Source organism: Sylvia atricapilla, chromosome 26 (assembly GCF_009819655.1).
Source record: "Sylvia atricapilla isolate bSylAtr1 chromosome 26, bSylAtr1.pri, whole genome shotgun sequence".
NCBI classification, from domain to species: domain Eukaryota; kingdom Metazoa; phylum Chordata; class Aves; order Passeriformes; family Sylviidae; genus Sylvia; species Sylvia atricapilla.
This window is the reverse complement of record NC_089165.1, coordinates 3,203,819-3,219,824: the sequence shown is the minus strand read 5'-3', so window position 1 is coordinate 3,219,824 and position 16,006 is coordinate 3,203,819. Positions and strand designations below refer to the sequence as shown.

The window sequence follows — 16,006 nt, the reverse complement described above, 5'->3', positions numbered from 1 at the left end:
ATAAGCAGGAGCCGATCTCTGCTGCAGGCGCCTCGTCAGGGCTCAGGCGAGTCTCTCTGTACCTGGGCGGCTGCGAGCTGCTACAGACCTGGGTGAGACCCCGGGAGTGCCAGAGTGGTGGGGCAGGATGCTGCGTGTCCCAGGGGGAGGAGCGGGAGCCGGGAACAAGCTATGGGGTTAATAGATGTGCGGTTGATAGGTGAGTAACTAACAGTGCCAACGGGACAGGACGGGACGTGCCTGTCCGGGAAAGGATCCACCTTTTTGGGTGAAATTCTGCGTTTCGAAGAGCCGTGCGTCTCCCAGAGAGTGGGGTGGGCGAGGCGGGGTATCCCAAGGGTGCGGTGGGGTGGGATGGGATGGGGCGGGGCGAGGGCGGGACTCCTCGCTCTCCACCGCTCCTGCCCCTTTAAGAGCCGGTTCCCATGACGTCACGCCCACGGCTACTTTGTAACGCGGAGGGGGCGGGGCCTGCGCGCGCCCGGCGGAGCCGCGGGGTCTCTTAAAGAGGCCGCGCAGCCGCATCAGGTAACGGGGGTCCCGGGGGCCGCCAGGGGGGAGAGGGGAGGCTGTGTCCCGGCTGCTGGTCTCGGCAGGATGCGGCCGCCCAGCGTCCTCCCGAGGGTCTTAGTGCCTCCCCGCCCCCTCCCCGGGGTATCCCCGTGTCCCCATCGTAGCCCTGAAACTGTCCCCATGTCCCCTCTGGACTGTCCTCATTGTCCCTTCGAGCTGGTCTCATAGTCCCCGTGGGTTGTCCGTGTCTCTCCCGGGCTATCCGCACCTCTCCCGGTCCGTCCGCCTCCCGGTGACTCCGCACCCCACCCAGAGAGGGGCTCCGGGCGGCCGAACCGGGTTGGGGGACGCGAAGTTGGAGGGCGCCGGGGCCGGGAGCTGCAGTTGGTCCGGCGGTTGCCGCCGTCACGGCGTCCACCGGGCTCCCGGTTGCAGTGATGCGGCGTGTTTGTCCACGTGAGATGAGTGAGCAGATTCCCACGCGAGTCCCCCGGGAGGATCCAGGATTTCTGTGGTTGTTTTGTCCCGAAAGGAGCCTCTGCCCCCGCGGGGCTAGAGCTCCCCGAGACCGGCAGTTCCGCAGCACCCTCCGGTTCCAGCAGATGGGGACACACAGACACCTCTGTCACCCCCATTCCAGCAGCTGCTTCTTTCTCTCCGTGTCACCCCATCTGACCCCGGTGCATCCCCGCAGGAATCCTGCCCCCGGGGCCCACTCGTGTCCGGCCCCGCAGGCCGATTAGGCGGATTTCCTAATCCCGCTGCCCCGTGCCCGCTTATCCCGGCTGCGCCCGGGACCCGGCTTAGCCTCGGGCGCGGGCGGGTGACGGCGAGCGCGGGCCGGCGGGTGAGTGCGCGGCTCCCTCGGCCCCGGAGAAAATCGGGCAGCAAGTTTGGGGTGGTGATGTCCCAGGCTGGCGGTGACCGGGGAGCCGCCCCGGAGCTCGGTTCTCCCGGGGCGCGGGTGGGTGCACCGGGCGGAACGCTGCGGGTTGGGTCGTGCCGCCGGGCTTGTCACTGAGCCGCCTTGGCAGAGCTGCTGGCCCCGCTCCACGGGTGAGTGAATTCCCAGGAACTGGCAGAGACGCGGCTGCTGCCCGCGGGATCTGGGTGTCGGAGCTCGCGCCTCGAGCCCACTGCACCGGAGCCATTCCGCTCGTGGGCTGATGAGAGCCTCACCCACATCCTTCTTTCGGGGAAACTGAGGCACAGGCAGGTCTCAGCCTCCCCGGGCTGACCACCTCTCCGGGAGTTACTTCTGGGGTACCAGAGTGCTCCCTGTGCCCGGGGTGGGCGTGAATCGTGCTCCTGGCTCTTGGACGGAGCTCGTGCCCGATTCTGGTGCTTTTGGTTTAGGAAAGAATGTGATTTGAGCCTTTAGTTCCGGAAAGGAGCTTTGCTGCAGGAATGCCGTCCGGCTTCTGCCGGCCCCGGAGCTCAGCCCTGTGCCCGGCACTGTGCCCAGGGTGTGATAAGCCCCGAAGCAGAAGGAAGTGAGAGCCCAGCCATCGCCCTCAGCTTGAGGCTGGCCCCCTGCTCCCACCCGCAGCCGGAGCCGAGCCGCGCCCGCGACCCCCGCGATGGCCGTGGGCACTCAGCTGGGGCTGCTGCTCTGGAAGAATTTCACCTACCGCCGGCGGCAGCGGGTGAGTGGGCGATTGGGATGGGGCTACCCAGAGCCGCTGGTTTCTGGCAAAGGGACAGGCAGAGCTCTGGACAATGATAGGAACCGGGACCCCCACCAACCTTGCGTCTCCCCCAGATCCAGCTGGCTATCGAGATCCTGTGGCCCCTCTTCCTCTTCCTTATCTTGATCTCAGTGCGGCGATCCCACCCGCCCTTCAAGCAGCACGAGTGTGAGTGTCCCCCGCAGGATTCCCTGAGCCAGCTAAGACCCCTCTGTGTGGCCCTGTACGGGAGCCCTTCGGGTTGACACCAGGGGGACAAACACGGGGGGTGGTCACAGGGTGGGGGCTCGCTGGCATCTCCCTGCTCGGGTGGGTGTGTGTGGGATCCCGGGGGTTCTGCATTGCCCCCGTGAACCTGCCTCCCTCTTCTTCAGGCCACTTTCCCAACAAGGCGCTGCCCTCGGCGGGGACCCTGCCCTGGCTGCAGGGCATCATCTGTAACATGAACAACCCCTGCTTCCGGCACCCCACGGCGGGAGAGGCCCCTGGCGTGGTGGGCAACTTCGACGGCTCCATGTGAGCGGCAGGGCTGGGGAGCTGCGGGGCAGAGCGGCGCTGGGCCGGGGTCTCATTGCCCACCCCATGTCCCATGTCTCAGCCTCTCCCGCCTCCTGACCGAAGCCCGGCAGCTCCTGCTCCGCGGCCACGGGCAGCGGCTTCTTCACAGTTTCGCTCGGCTCCTGCCCGCCCTGCGCCGGCTCCGGGACAGCGGGAATCAGCGGAGGGGTGAGCACCGGGGCCGGGGGGTGTCTGGGGAGAGAGACCCCTTGTCTGACCCCTGCTCCTCCAGCTCTGCCGGTGAGGGAATACTTGAGAGAGGACGAGACCTTCTCCCGGTTCCTGCGGACCAACACATCTCTGCCCCCGGCGCTGGTGGATGAGCTGATGGGGGCTCGGCTCAGCCCCCGCATCGTGAGTGTCGGAGCGCTGCCCGCTCGCGGCGCCCACTCCCGGTGACCGCATCACGACTGCCCTCTCCTTGCAGTTCTCCCTGGAGAGCATTCGCCTCCCGCTAAAAGTCCTGGTCTGCAACGCCTCGGTCCTGGGGGGCTTCCTAGTGGGCGGCGACGCCGACTCCACCCAGAGCCTGCAGCAAGAACTCTGCGCGCTGCCCAGCTCCCAGCTCCGTGCTATGGAGGGCTCCTTCCTTTCCCAGATGGACTTTCCACGACTCCTGATGGTAAGCCCCCAGCGCGGTAGGGTGCTGGAAAGCACCGAGGCAGAGACCCTTGGCCTTCCCGGCAGGGCTGTGACCTCCTCCTCGTGCCTCCTTGTAGGAACAGCTGAGCTCAGAGTTGGGCGGAATCACTGGCACGGTGGAAGCTTTGGGCAGCTTCCTGCGTGATGCAGCATCTCTGATGGAGGAGGTACACCCCTCACTCTCCTGCCCCCTACCCACCCCTATGGTGTCCCTGGATGCTCCTGTCCCCCACTGCCCCTCTCCACTCTCACCCCACTCTCCCCAGGTCTCCTCCATGACTGGCCTGGCTGAGCTGCGTCAGGAGATTGTGGGGCTAAGGGCCCCCAACACCAGCACGGGTGCCTTCACAGCCCTGTCACGCATCGCTTGTGGACACCCTGAGGGCGGGGGGCTCAGGATCCCCTCCCTCAACTGGTACGAGGACAATGATGTCAAAGCCTTCCTGGACCGGAACAGCTCTGAGCAGAGACCCGTGGCCTCAGGCAGCACCAGTGAGTGGCGGGTTGTGGGGGGCAGTGGGGGCTGGTGGTGTGGGGCTGGTGGTGAGGACTCAGCTCTGCACCCCCAGGTCCCTTCTGCCGGGAGCTGCTCCGCAGCCTGGAGTCCAACCCCTTCTCACAGATCTTCTGGCGGGGGATCAAGCCTCTCTTTGTGGGGAAGATCCTGTACACACCACCCGGGCCTGGCCCTGACAGTGTCATGGCTGAGGTGAGTGGGGGTTGTGGGGGGCCTGGGGGGGTTTGGGGGGAGTCCCGTCCCGGACCTGCCTCAATTCCCTCACACAGGTGAATCGAACCTTCCGGGAGCTGGCGGTGCTGGGGGAGTTGGGGGGTGCCTGGCAGGAGCTGGGACCCCGAATCTACACCCTCCTCAACAGCAGCCTGGAGATGCAGGTGCTCCAGGTGTGTGACCCCAGACTCCTCCCACTGGGAACCGGGATGCTGTGAAGTGCAAAATGGGGTGTGCAGCTGTCCAGGAGCAGGGCAGGATGCAGCTGGAGCAGGGTGGGCTGCATGACCTCCCGCATCCTGGTGCTTTGCAGGACCTGCTGCTGGCCCCAAGCACAGCTCAGCTCCTGGATGAGTTCCTCAACGGCACTTCCTGGAAGCTGCCAGAGCTGGCCACATTCCTGGCAGGGCCAGCGGAGGGACCAGACCTCACCTGGCACCAGGTGTACGCTGATGTGGACGCAGTCCTGAGAACACTGTCACAGTTCATGGAGGTGTGTGTCACCCCGCTGTGGCGGGCTGTCCCCTTCCACCACCCGTGCCTGCTGAGCCCTACCTACCCTCCCACAGTGTGTCTGCCTGGACAAGATCGAGGCAGTGGCCACTGAGGAACAGCTGGTAGCCCGTGCCCTGGAGCTGTTGGAGGAACAGCAGTTTTGGGCAGCAGTGGTCTTCCAGCCCCCCATCAATGCCACAGCCCCCGGACTGCCACCCCACGTCCGCTACAAGATCCGCATGGACATTGACGATGTCACCAGGACCAACAAGATCAAGGACAGGTTGGGGGATGCCCACCCTGTCTGTCTCCATGGCCAACCAAACAGCCAACAGCTCTCTCGTAGCTGGGAGATCCCTGGTCCCAGCACCGTGCTCTGCCCCCAGGTTTTGGGACCCAGGCCCTGCAGCTGACCCCTTCAGTGACTTGCGCTACGTCTGGGGGGGCTTCGTCTACATTCAGGACTTAGTGGAGCAGGCGGTGGTGCGGGTGCAAACCGGGGCTGCTCCACGGACTGGGGTCTACATCCAGCAGATGCCCTACCCCTGCTATGTGGACGATGTGTAAGTGGGCTGGGGCTGCCCCAGACTGTAGGACTGTTGAATGACCCCCCTGTTGCCACAGGGGACACATCCAGGCATGCTGCAGCATTGCTGCACTGGGGAGGTGCCACAGGGCTGGTTGTGCCCTGGTGTCCCTGGCCCAGGTGTGTTGAGCTAAGGGTGAAATGTCTGGTGCTATCTCCCCAGGTTCTTGAGGGTCCTGAACCGCTCACTGCCTCTCTTCATGACGCTGGCTTGGATCTACTCAGTGGCCATGATCATCAAGGGGGTGGTGCATGAGAAGGAGACACGTCTCAAGGAGACCATGAAGACCATGGGGCTGAGCAGTGGGATCCTCTGGCTCAGCTGGTTCCTCAGCAGCTTCATCCCCTTCCTTCTCAGCTCTGCCCTCCTTGTCCTCATCCTCAAGGCAGGTTGCAGGTCTCAGGGGACAGCTTGGGTGAACAGGGAGCATCAGGGCTGGGAACCAGCACGGGGGACTCCACAGGCTCCAACCTGCCTCCATCCACAGCTAGGAAACATCCTGCCCTACAGCGACCCAGCAGTCATCTTCCTCTTCCTTGGCACCTTCTCGGTGGCCACCATCAGCCAGTGCTTCCTCATCAGCACCTTCTTCCCCCGTGCCAATCTGGCCTCGGCGTGTGGTGGCATCATTTACTTCTCGCTGTACCTGCCCTACGTGTTGTGCGTCGCCTGGCGTGACTACATCACCTTCCCAATCCGCATCCTTGTGGTGAGCACCCGTAGCTGCCCCTCTGCAATGCTCCTGGTGCTCTGGGGTGGGGGGCTGTGGGCTGCACCCCCAGGCCAATCTTTGCCCACATTGTCATTCTCACTGTCCTCAGAGCCTGCTGTCCCCCGTGGCCTTTGGCTTCGGCTGCGATTACTTCTCCCTCTATGAGGAGCAGGGCGTGGGCATCCAGTGGCACAACCTGGCTGCCAGCCCCGTGCCAGGAGACCCCTACAGCTTTGCTGCAGCCATGGGACTGCTGCTGCTGGATGCTGTCCTCTATGGCTTGGCCACCTGGTACCTTGAGGGTGTCTTCCCAGGTGAGTGCAGCTCCCCTGACCACCAGCTGTCACTCAGCCCCAGCCCCACTCTGCCCCTTCTACTGCAGGTCAGTATGGGATCCCCAAGCCCTGGAATTTCCCCTTCCTGAAGAGCTATTGGTTTGGAGAGTCATCCTCATCTGGGCACTCGCTGTACCACGCTGCATCCCACACTGCATCCCAAGGTGAGTCCCTGCCCCCCCTGGAGATGTGTCACTGAGGGCAGGGATGTGGAGCAGGGCTGGAGCCTCCAGCCCAGGCCTTGCTCCGCAGTGGAGGGTCCTGCACCCCATGTCGAGGGGTCCTGCCCCAGCAAGGGGTTCTGGCCAGGGATGTGACCTCTTGGTGGCTTCCAGTGCTGGTGGAGGAGCCGCCTGCCGAACTCCAGCCTGGTGTCTCCATCCGCAACCTGGTGAAGGTCTATGGCAGCAGCGGCCGTGCGGCCGTCAACGGGCTGAGCCTGGACTTCTACGAGGGGCAGATCACCTCCTTCCTGGGCCACAACGGTGCTGGGAAGACCACCACCATGTGAGCCACAGAGGGGCTGCATGGCCATGGCTGGGGACAGGAGCTGAGCCTGACCCTGTTCCCACCCGGTCCTCACATAGGACAGGGTACCCTGGTCCCAAGCAATGATGCTCCTGCGCTCCATGACCCATTTTCCTCACCACTTCCAGGTCCATCCTGACTGGCCTCCTGCCCCCGACCTCGGGCACTGCCTATATCCTGGGCTGGGACATCCGCTCCGATATCGACAGCATCCGCAAATCCATGGGGATGTGTCCCCAGCACAACGTGCTCTTTGACATGTAGGCAGGGGTGGGGAGGTGTGGGAGTGATACAAGCCTGTCCCCCTCAATCCCTGTGCCCCTCACCCTGCCTTTCCCCCGTCCCCACAGCCTGACGGTGGAGGAGCACATCTGGTTCTACGGGCGGCTGAAGGGGCTCTCGGAGCAGCAGGTGCAGGAGGAGATGGAGCAGCTGCTCCAGGACACGGGGCTGCCACACAAGCGCCGGGAGCAGACCAGGAACCTCTCTGGTGCGTGCGGGGGTCAGGCTGGATGCCTGAGCGGGGCTGGGTGGCCCCGAGCATCCCCGACGCTGTCCCTCTGCAGGCGGGATGCAGCGGAAGCTCTCCGTGGCCATCGCCTTTGTGGGCGGCTCCCGGGTTGTCATCCTGGACGAGCCCACGGCCGGCGTCGACCCCTTCTCCCGCCGCAGCATCTGGGAGCTGCTGCTCAAATACCGCAAAGGTCAGGGCTGGGGGCCCCCACCTCACCCTCTGAGCCCCCCAGCCTGGGGCGAGCAGGGGGATGTGCTGGTGGGGAGAACTTGAGATGGGGGTGTCCGGCAGGGGGGTCTGGGGTCAAGCCCGTTCCTGGTCCCCAGGCCGGACCATCATCCTGTCCACCCACTACATGGACGAGGCGGAGCTGCTGGGGGACCGTACCGCCATCATCTCACAGGGCCGGCTCTGCTGCTGCGGGTCCCCCCTCTTCCTCAAGGCCAGGCTGGGCACTGGCTACCACCTCACCCTGGTGAAGCGGGAGAGGACCGGGACAGCTGGCAACACCAGCACTGTCCCCGGTGTCACCAAAAAGGTGGGTCCCTCAGCCCTGATGATCACCCCCCAAAGGGCAGACAGTGTCTCCATCCCGAGTATTGGGGGGCACTGGGGGCCAGGTCCTGCTGTGGGGTGCCAGGCTCCAGCCACCCTTTCCTGCAGGATGGCAGTGACTCAGAGCACAGCAGTGACACGGGCCTGGGCAGCGAGCGGGGCAGTGATGCCAGTGCCGTGGGTGAGTGTTTTGTCCCCTCGCAGTGTCACCCCCAGCTGTTCCCCATACATCCCCCCTCAGCCAGGGAGACTGGGGGTGCACAGCCCTGCATCTGGCCCCTCTCCTCCTTTCACTGCAAGTGCAGAAGGGGATCTCCATCCCCTCCATCTCCCCTGGGGACCTCAGGCTGGGATGCCGGGCACATGGAGCTGTGGGCGGCTGTGCCAGTCAGTGGCTCCTGCCCTGGGTTTCCAGCCCTCCCCATCCCTCCAGATGTGGCCCAGCTGTCAGCGCTGATCCAGAAGCTGGTCCCTGGCTCCCGGCTGGTGGAGGACATTGGGCACGAGGTGCTCTTTGTCCTGCCCTACAGCGGGGCCAGGGATGGGGCCTTTGGGGAGCTGTTCCGTGAACTGGACGCACACCTGGGGGAACTGGGGGTATCCAGCTACGGCATCTCTGACACCACCCTGGAAGAGGTACCCAGGGGGGCTGTGGTGAAGGGGCTCCTGGGGTGCCTGTGACCAGGAGGTTTCCCTCACTGGGCTGTGGGTGCTGGTGTATGTTTAACACCAGCCCTCCCACACCCCCAGATCTTCCTGAAGGTGGCCGAAGACACGACGCTGGACACTGACACCACAGGTAAAACCCCTCAGTCCTGGCTGGAGCTGAGCTCTGGGGTACAGGGGGGACTGGGGAGGTGCTTAGAGGGGTGGGGTGTCCCAGCACCCTGTGTGTCCCTGCCAGGGCTGGAGTCCCTGCTGGGAGCACCTGTGGGTGCAGAGAGGTGTCACAGCCTGTGGCCCTGGTCCTGTCCTGGCATTTTGTCCTCATTTTGCCAGGCACCATGAAAGGAGCAGTCCCTGGCGAGACGGGGGATGGGGATGTGGCTGATGGAGAGATGGGTAAGGAGGGGGGAGGTGGGACCCCTGAGGTGCCGCTGAGTGCTCTCCACCTCCAACCCCTGGGCTGTCCATCCGAGCAGGCACCCCTTCAGGCATGTGTCCCTTCAAGCAGGGGGATACTCGGGGACCTTCATGCAATGTAGCTACCTCCCAGGTTTGTGGTGTCCCATAGCAAAGATCTGGGATGAGGATGGATTTGGGGGAGCCCAACTCAGTGCAGGATGGGATATGAAATCCCAGGGGGCAATCCAGCATATCCTGGAGGGAGAAATGGCATGGGGACAGCCACAGGAGTCTGGGTGGGCTGTGATGGTTTGGGACACCAGCTCTGCCCTGGGTGGGTGCCGATCCCTGCGTGACTGTAACCCCTCTCTCCTCTCCTTTACATTAAGCCAAAGGAGCCAGGCGAGGTAGGAGCTGGGGGCTGTTTGGGGGAGCTGGGGGGTCCTGCATGCAGCATCCCGTCCCTGCTGGGGTGGGGGGAATTCCCCTGCCAGCACCCTGTCTCCCCACGCCCCACCTGCCCCGAGCCCCTTGCCAGACCCCTCTCTGCCCCGGCAGCGGAGGAGCCCCGGGAGACAGACCTGCTGCGGGGGGCAGTGGGGCAGACCTGCGGCAGGGTGAGGGGCTGGGCGCTCACCTGCCGCCAGCTCCGCGCTCTCTTCACCAAGAGGATGCTCCACGCCCGGCGCAGCACCCGCGGCTTCTTCGCGCAGGTGGGTCCGCGGGGAGGGGATGGGACAGGGCACGGGGCAGGGTGAGGCAGAACCAACCCTGATCCCCCCCGGCCTCCTCAGATCGTCCTCCCCGCCGTCTTCGTCTGCATCGCGCTGCTCTTCAGCCTCATCGTGCCGCCCTTCGGGAAGTACCCGCCCCTGCAGCTCCAGCCCTGGATGTACGGGCAGCAGTTCACCTTTTTCAGGTGTGTCCCCAGCCCTCTGCCCACCTTGTCCCTCGACCCCCAGTGCCACCAGCTCACTCCTGTGTCTCCCGGCAGCAATGACGCCCCAGGAGACCCTGACACAGCCCGGCTGCTGGACGCGCTCCTGGCTGAGCCCGGCTTCGGCACCAAGTGCATGAAGGAAGAGGGGAAGACGTGAGTGTCTGCGGGACGGGGGCTGGAGGGGACAGCCGGCACTTGGCCCCCACCTCAGTGCCCACCTGCCCACGGAGCAGCTCTGCCACCTGGTGTGATGCTGTGGGACCCCCAACATCCCCATGGTGGGTCCCGGTGCCCCTGGCTCACACCAGGCTGGTAATGGGAGTCTCTCTCTCTTTCCCTGGGTGCCCAGGACAGGGCTGTGCCCACCAGCTTCCCATCCCGATGGCTTCTCGGCCCCCTCAGCCCCCCCATCCCTGCTGGAAGTGCTGCAGCGTGGGAACTGGACACAGGCCAAGCCATCCCCCCCATGTCAGTGCAGTGGGCCAGGGGCACACAGAATGCTGCCTGAGTGTCCTGAGGGGGCCGGGGGGCTCCCACCACCCCAGGTAACCCCCAGCCCAGCAGGGGCAGCCCCAGGGCTCCATCACTGCTGGCTGTGAGGGCAGGTGATACTCCAGGGATGCCACAGGACTGAGTGTCCATCCAGCTCTCTGTTCATCCCAAAGGTGCAAAGGGGCACAGGGGACATCCTTCAGAACCTGACAGGCAGGAACATCTCTGACTACCTGGTGAAGACCTATCCACAGATCATCCGTCAGGAGTGAGTGCTGGGGCTGGGAACACTGGGGACACTGCAGGGGCACTGTGGGGACACCAAAGGAACACCCCAGGGACACCTGGGCAGGTGCTGCCCTGATGTCCCCTTGGGGGGTTTCTCTCTCCTCTGTCTCCCCCCACCTCATTTCTTTCAGGCTGAGGAACAAGAAGTGGGTGAATGAGCAGAGGTGAGCTGGGCAGGGGCTGGGGCCTGGCAGAGCTGGAGATGGAGGGAGACAGGAGATCCCTGGTGGGTTTGGGGAGAGCCTGAGTGGTCCCTGGGCAGAGCCATCACCCAGGTGCCTTCAGCCCTCTGCTGTGTGTCCCTTACTCTGGCATCTGGGCGAAGGTTGGGTTTGCACAAGGGTGGCAGTGGGGAATTGGTGGCAGGTTTCATAGAACTGTGGGATTGTAGAATCTCCTGGGGTGGAAGGGATCCACGTGGATTCTCAAGCCCAGTTCCTGGCAGGCTGGCAGTGGGAGTCTCTCCGACAAGTTTGGGAGCTCTGTTTCTCCCGCAGGTACGGCGGCTTCTCTCTAGGCGCCGGCAGCTCCCAGGCCCTGCCGTCAGCAGCTGAGGTGGATCAGGCGGTGCTGGAGCTCCGAGTGCTGCTCAACATCACCCCGGTACAGCTGGACTCAGCCCCTGGCTCAGCTCTGGTGTCCCAGTGCTGGGAGACCCCTCCTCACCCTGTGTTCCTGCACCCAGGGCAGCCCCTCGGATCGGCTCCTGACCAACCTCAGCCGCTTCATCGAGGGTTTGGATGCCCGCAGGAACATCAAGGTGTGCCCAGGGCTGGGGGTCCCTCAGGGGCGAGAGCGGGGAGGCAGCAGGGATGTGACAGTGGTGACCCCTCAAGAGGTGGAGCATCCCAAGAAAGACCAAGAATGGCTGGGGCTGGGGGCAGCAGGAGCCTGGTGGGGAGTGGGGGATGCTCCTGGTGGGGCTGGGTGCTGCAGGCACAGCCAGGGGCAGTGCCAAGTTGGGTGGGGGGCTCTGAACTGCCCGGCCCTCCCCATGCTGCAGGTCTGGTTCAACAACAAGGGCTGGCACGCCATGGTCTCCTTCCTCAACGTGGCCAGCAATGGGCTGCTGCGAGCTCGGCTGCCCCCCGGTGCTGACCCCACACGCTTCGGCATCACGGCCACCAACCACCCCCTGAACCTCACCAAGGAGCAGCTCTCTGAGGCCGCCCTGTGAGTGCTGGGGATTGGGGTGCTGCAGCCCCCTCTGGCCCTTGCTGAGCTCTCCCCTCCTCGGCAGGATGGCCACCTCTGTGGATGTGCTGGTCTCCATCTGCGTGATCTTCGCCATGTCCTTCATCCCGGCCAGCTTCGTTGTCTTCCTCATTGAGGAGCGGGTCAGCAAGGCCAAGCACCTTCAGTTCGTCAGCGGGATGAAGCCCATCACCTACTGGCTGGGCAACTTCGCCTGGGACATGGTGGGAATGGGGATGGGGACAAGGACCAGTTCCAAGGGGTCTTGTCCCACCCCTGACCCCTTTCCTGGCTTTTCCATCCCCACAGTGCAACTACCTGGTCCCCGCGCTGCTGGTCATCCTCATCTTCCTCTGCTTCCAGCAGGAATCCTACGTGTCCTCGGCCAACCTGCCCTCCCTGGTGCTGCTGCTGCTGCTCTACGGGTGATGGGGCAGCAGAGCCCAGCAGGGGCACGGGGGTTGTGGGGCTGGGGGCAGCTGGGGTGAGGGGGTTGTGGTGCTTGGGAGGGTGGGTGCTGTCTCAAGCCCCTGAGATCGGGAGGTACACCTCAGCCAGCCCCTGCCTCTCCCCTCTGCAGATGGTCCATCACTCCCCTGATGTATCCAGCCTCCTTCCTCTTCAGCATTCCCAGCACTGCCTACGTGGCCTTGACCTGCATCAACCTCTTCATTGGCATCAACGGCAGTGTAGCCACCTTTGTGCTGGAGCTGTTTGTGGACAAGGTGAGCCTTGGGATGTCCTGGAACTCCCATCCCTTCCCTGCAGGGCCACTGCCAGCTCCCCCACCCATCTCCTTGCTGCCCCATCAGAACCTCAATGACATCAACCGGGTCCTGAAGAAGGTTTTCCTCGTCTTCCCCCACTTCTGCTTGGGCCGAGGCCTCATTGACATGGTGAAGAACCAGGCAATGGCTGATGCCTTTGAGAGGTTCGGTGAGTCTGGGGGTGTCAGGGCTGCTCACCCTCCCCAAAGCCCAGCACAGGGGTCCCCTATTCCTACAGCCCCTCTCACTGCTTGCAGGGGACAAGCGCTTTGTGTCCCCCCTCTCCTGGGACCTGGCGGGGAAGAACATGTTTGCCATGGCCATCGAGGGCATCGTCTTCTTCCTCTTCACCCTCCTGCTGCAGTACCACCGCTTCTTCCTGCGCCTGGGGTGAGCACTGGCCGGGGGTACAGAATCACAGAATCACTGAATCACCAGCTTGGAAGAGACTTTTGAGATCAACTAGTCCAACCCAGCCTTAACACCTCAACTAAACCATGGCGCTGAGTGCCACATCCAGTCTTTTTTAAAACACATTCAGGAATGGTTACTCCACCACTTCCCCGGTAGATGATTCCAGTACTTATCACCCTTTTAGTAAAAAACTTTTCCCTAATATCCAATCTAAATTTCCCTTGGCGCAGTTTAAGACTGCATCCTCTCATTCTGTCAGTTGTTGCCTGGAGAAAGAGACTGACCTCCACCTGACTACAGCCACCTTTCAGGGAGTTGTAGAGAGTGATAAGGTCACCTCTAAGTCTCCTTTTCTCTGGGCTGAACAACCCCAGCTCCCTCAGCTGTTCCTGACAGGATTTGTGTTCCAAGCCCCCCACCAGCCCTGTTACCCTCCTCTGGATGTACTCAAGTGTCTCCATGTCCTTCCTAAACTGAGGGGCCCAGAACTGGACACAGTACCTTGGGGATGCTCAAGGGGATGGACAGCCCTGGATGTGCCCTTGCCACTGTTTTCACAGGCCACGAGCTCTGGAGCTGCCCTCACTGGGGGATGAGGACCGGGACGTGGCCAGGGAACGGGCAAGGGTGGGCAGCATCCCCCCTCATGGCTACCTCCTGCTGCTGAAGAACCTGACCAAGGTGGGTGCATGGAGCTGGACCCTGCTGTGAGCTCCAGCCCACCCAGGACCCCTGGCCCCACCGGCAGTGACAGGAGGGAGCACCCAGTGCCACGTCTCCTCCATGCAGGTGTACAGGCGCAGGAAGGCTCCGGCCGTGGACCGACTCTGCGTGGCCATTCCCCCTGGGGAGGTGAGGGACAGATGGACAGACAGACAGCTCTGTGGGCAGGGCCAGGGCTGACAGTGACCCTGCTCTGCCCCCTCAGTGCTTTGGCCTCCTGGGGGTGAACGGTGCTGGGAAAACATCCACCTTCAAGATGCTGACAGGGGACACAGAGGTGACGCTGGGAGAGGCCTGGCTGAAGGGGCACAGGTGGGTGAATGCAGGGACTCCATGTCTTGGATTCCTCTCCATGTCCCCACAGCACCTATGCCATCATCTCTGTCCCTACCCTGTGCTCTTCCTGGCCCTTTGCCCTGCAGACTACTTCATCCTCATCCTCATCCCTGCAGCTTGTCCCTATTCCCACAGTATCCCTGGCACATGTCCCCATCCCACAGCATGCTTACCTCTCCCTGTCTCATCCTCACCTGTCCCCATCCTGCAGTGTGCTCACCGACCTCCAGTCTGTCCACCAGCACATGGGTTACTGTCCCCAATTTGACGCCATCACTGACCTGCTGACAGGGCGGGAGCACCTGGAGTTCTACAGCCGCCTGCGCGGGGTCCCGGAGGAGGAGACCCCCAGGGTAGGGCCTGTACCCTGTCCTCCCCAGCCCACGGGGAGCCCCCACCCTCACCCCCTCTGTCTCTCACAGGTGGCTCAGTGGGGCATCACTGCTCTGGGGCTGGGCCCTCACGCAGACCGACCGGCGGGCAAGTACAGCGGGGGCAACAAGCGCAAGCTCTCCACGGCCATCGCCCTCCTCGGCTGCCCCCCTGTCGTCTTCCTGGTGAGGAGGGCATTGAGAGGCCCCACGGCAGCACCAGGGTCCTGCCCAGGCTGACCCTGGGCTGGGACCATTGCAGGATGAGCCAACAACGGGGATGGATCCACAAGCCCGGAGGTTCCTGTGGGAGCGCATCCTTGGCGTTATCCGGGACGGCCGGTCTGTGGTTCTCACATCCCACAGGTGAGTCCCCATCCAGGGCCTGCAGTCCCCTTAAAGGGGAGCACGTCTGGAACCCCCTGGACAGGAGTGTCCCTCACACGTGCCCCCACAGCATGGAGGAATGCGAGGCGCTCTGCACCAGGATGGCCATCATGGTGAACGGCCGGTTCCGCTGCCTGGGCAGTGTCCAGCACCTCAAGAACAGGTACCAGGTGGAGGGGCTGAGGGGGTTTCTTGAGAGTGGTGGCCATGGCCAGCCCTCACAGCAGTGTCTCCTCTCCCCACAGGTTTGGGGATGGGTACACAGTGGTGGTGCGGGCAGGGGGCCCCGGCCCAGCAGCGATCCAGACTCTGCTGCAGCAGCACTTTCCCGGCATCGTGCTGCGGGAGCAGCACGGGGGACTGCTGCAGTACCACCTGCCTGCCAGTGTCACCTCCCTGGCCACCGTCTTCAGCCTTCTGGCTGCCAACCGTGGCCCCTGCCACATAGAGGACTACTCTGTATCCCAGACCACACTGGACCAGGTGACAGGGGAGGCAGGTGTGAGGGTATGGTGGCCCTGTCCCATGGGGCTGTTTCTCATCATGCTGTTCCTGCAGGTCTTCGTGCACTTTGCCCAGGAGCAGAGTGATGGGGACACCGGGGAGGTCACAGCCCCAGGACAGGATGCGTCCCTCAGCCCCGGGAGGAGGCTGAGCAGGTTCCTGGAGGACAACAGCTACCAGGAGAGCGCTGTCTGAGCGGGCCATGGTGTCCCATGGACCCCCACAGACCCTTCCGTGGTTGTCACCGCATCACAAGCCAGGGGCACAGGGCTTTGGGGTACGGGCCACCCCCAGAGCTGCGCAGAAGAGGCCTGGGCACATCCTGCCCACTGGCATAGTGTCACCATCCCAGGGGATAGTGAGGGCTGGGGAGGGTCAGAGCGCCAGGACAGGGCTGGCCCCCGCTCCCTGCGGTGGGGCTGAGCTGGATGGGGGGATCTGGGGCTGGCCTTGGGACCCCGCTGCTCCCCACCGGAGCCGAGCTTGCTGTAACTGAACAATTCAATAAAAACCCACGGTACTGCCGGGGGGCTCGAGTGCCCTCACTACAAGGGACAGGGTGGGGACACAGCGGGACAGGGGCAGCACTGACCCTGACACAAGTGATGAGGCCTCTGGGGCTCCCCCGACGTCGCGGGGGGCTGTAACACCCCGTGTCGCATTTCGGG

At 63.8% G+C, this 16,006-nt stretch overlaps 1 protein-coding gene across 1 annotated transcript; it reads left to right on the top strand.

Moving 5' to 3' along the window:
• Positions 1-1,791: 1,791 nt before the first annotated feature.
• Positions 1,792-15,862, top strand: ABCA7 (ATP binding cassette subfamily A member 7). The gene is made up of 48 exons (XM_066336273.1): positions 1,792-2,159; positions 2,276-2,369; positions 2,576-2,717; positions 2,800-2,927; positions 2,992-3,113; positions 3,187-3,381; positions 3,479-3,568; positions 3,668-3,893; positions 3,971-4,110; positions 4,188-4,304; positions 4,445-4,624; positions 4,701-4,909; positions 5,013-5,189; positions 5,376-5,602; positions 5,705-5,922; positions 6,035-6,239; positions 6,308-6,424; positions 6,596-6,767; positions 6,917-7,048; positions 7,139-7,278; positions 7,355-7,492; positions 7,629-7,840; positions 7,966-8,038; positions 8,291-8,493; positions 8,608-8,694; positions 9,417-9,635; positions 9,717-9,841; positions 9,917-10,015; positions 10,212-10,407; positions 10,528-10,622; positions 10,774-10,806; positions 11,140-11,245; positions 11,328-11,402; positions 11,646-11,815; positions 11,883-12,060; positions 12,146-12,261; positions 12,417-12,561; positions 12,649-12,772; positions 12,861-12,993; positions 13,578-13,698; positions 13,807-13,869; positions 13,946-14,052; positions 14,288-14,429; positions 14,499-14,633; positions 14,710-14,813; positions 14,905-14,997; positions 15,080-15,317; positions 15,393-15,862. The coding sequence occupies exons 1-48, from the start codon at positions 2,094-2,096 to the stop codon at positions 15,531-15,533; spliced, it is 6,768 nt and encodes a 2,255-aa protein (XP_066192370.1). The 5' UTR covers positions 1,792-2,093; the 3' UTR covers positions 15,534-15,862.
• The last annotated feature ends 144 nt before the right edge of the window (positions 15,863-16,006 follow it).

What these genes read in the sequence shown, in the direction of transcription:
- ABCA7 (XM_066336273.1), top strand. Translation starts at nt 2,094, where the DNA reads ATGGCCGTGGGCACTCAGCTGGGGCTGCTGCTCTGGAAGAATTTCACC. An exon ending in TGGAGATGCAGGTGCTCCAG is followed by an intron (nt 4,305 to 4,444) that starts GTGTGTGACCCC and finishes GGTGCTTTGCAG; the next exon opens with GACCTGCTGCTGGCCCCAAG. An exon ending in TCCCCGGTGTCACCAAAAAG is followed by an intron (nt 7,841 to 7,965) that starts GTGGGTCCCTCA and finishes CCTTTCCTGCAG; the next exon opens with GATGGCAGTGACTCAGAGCA.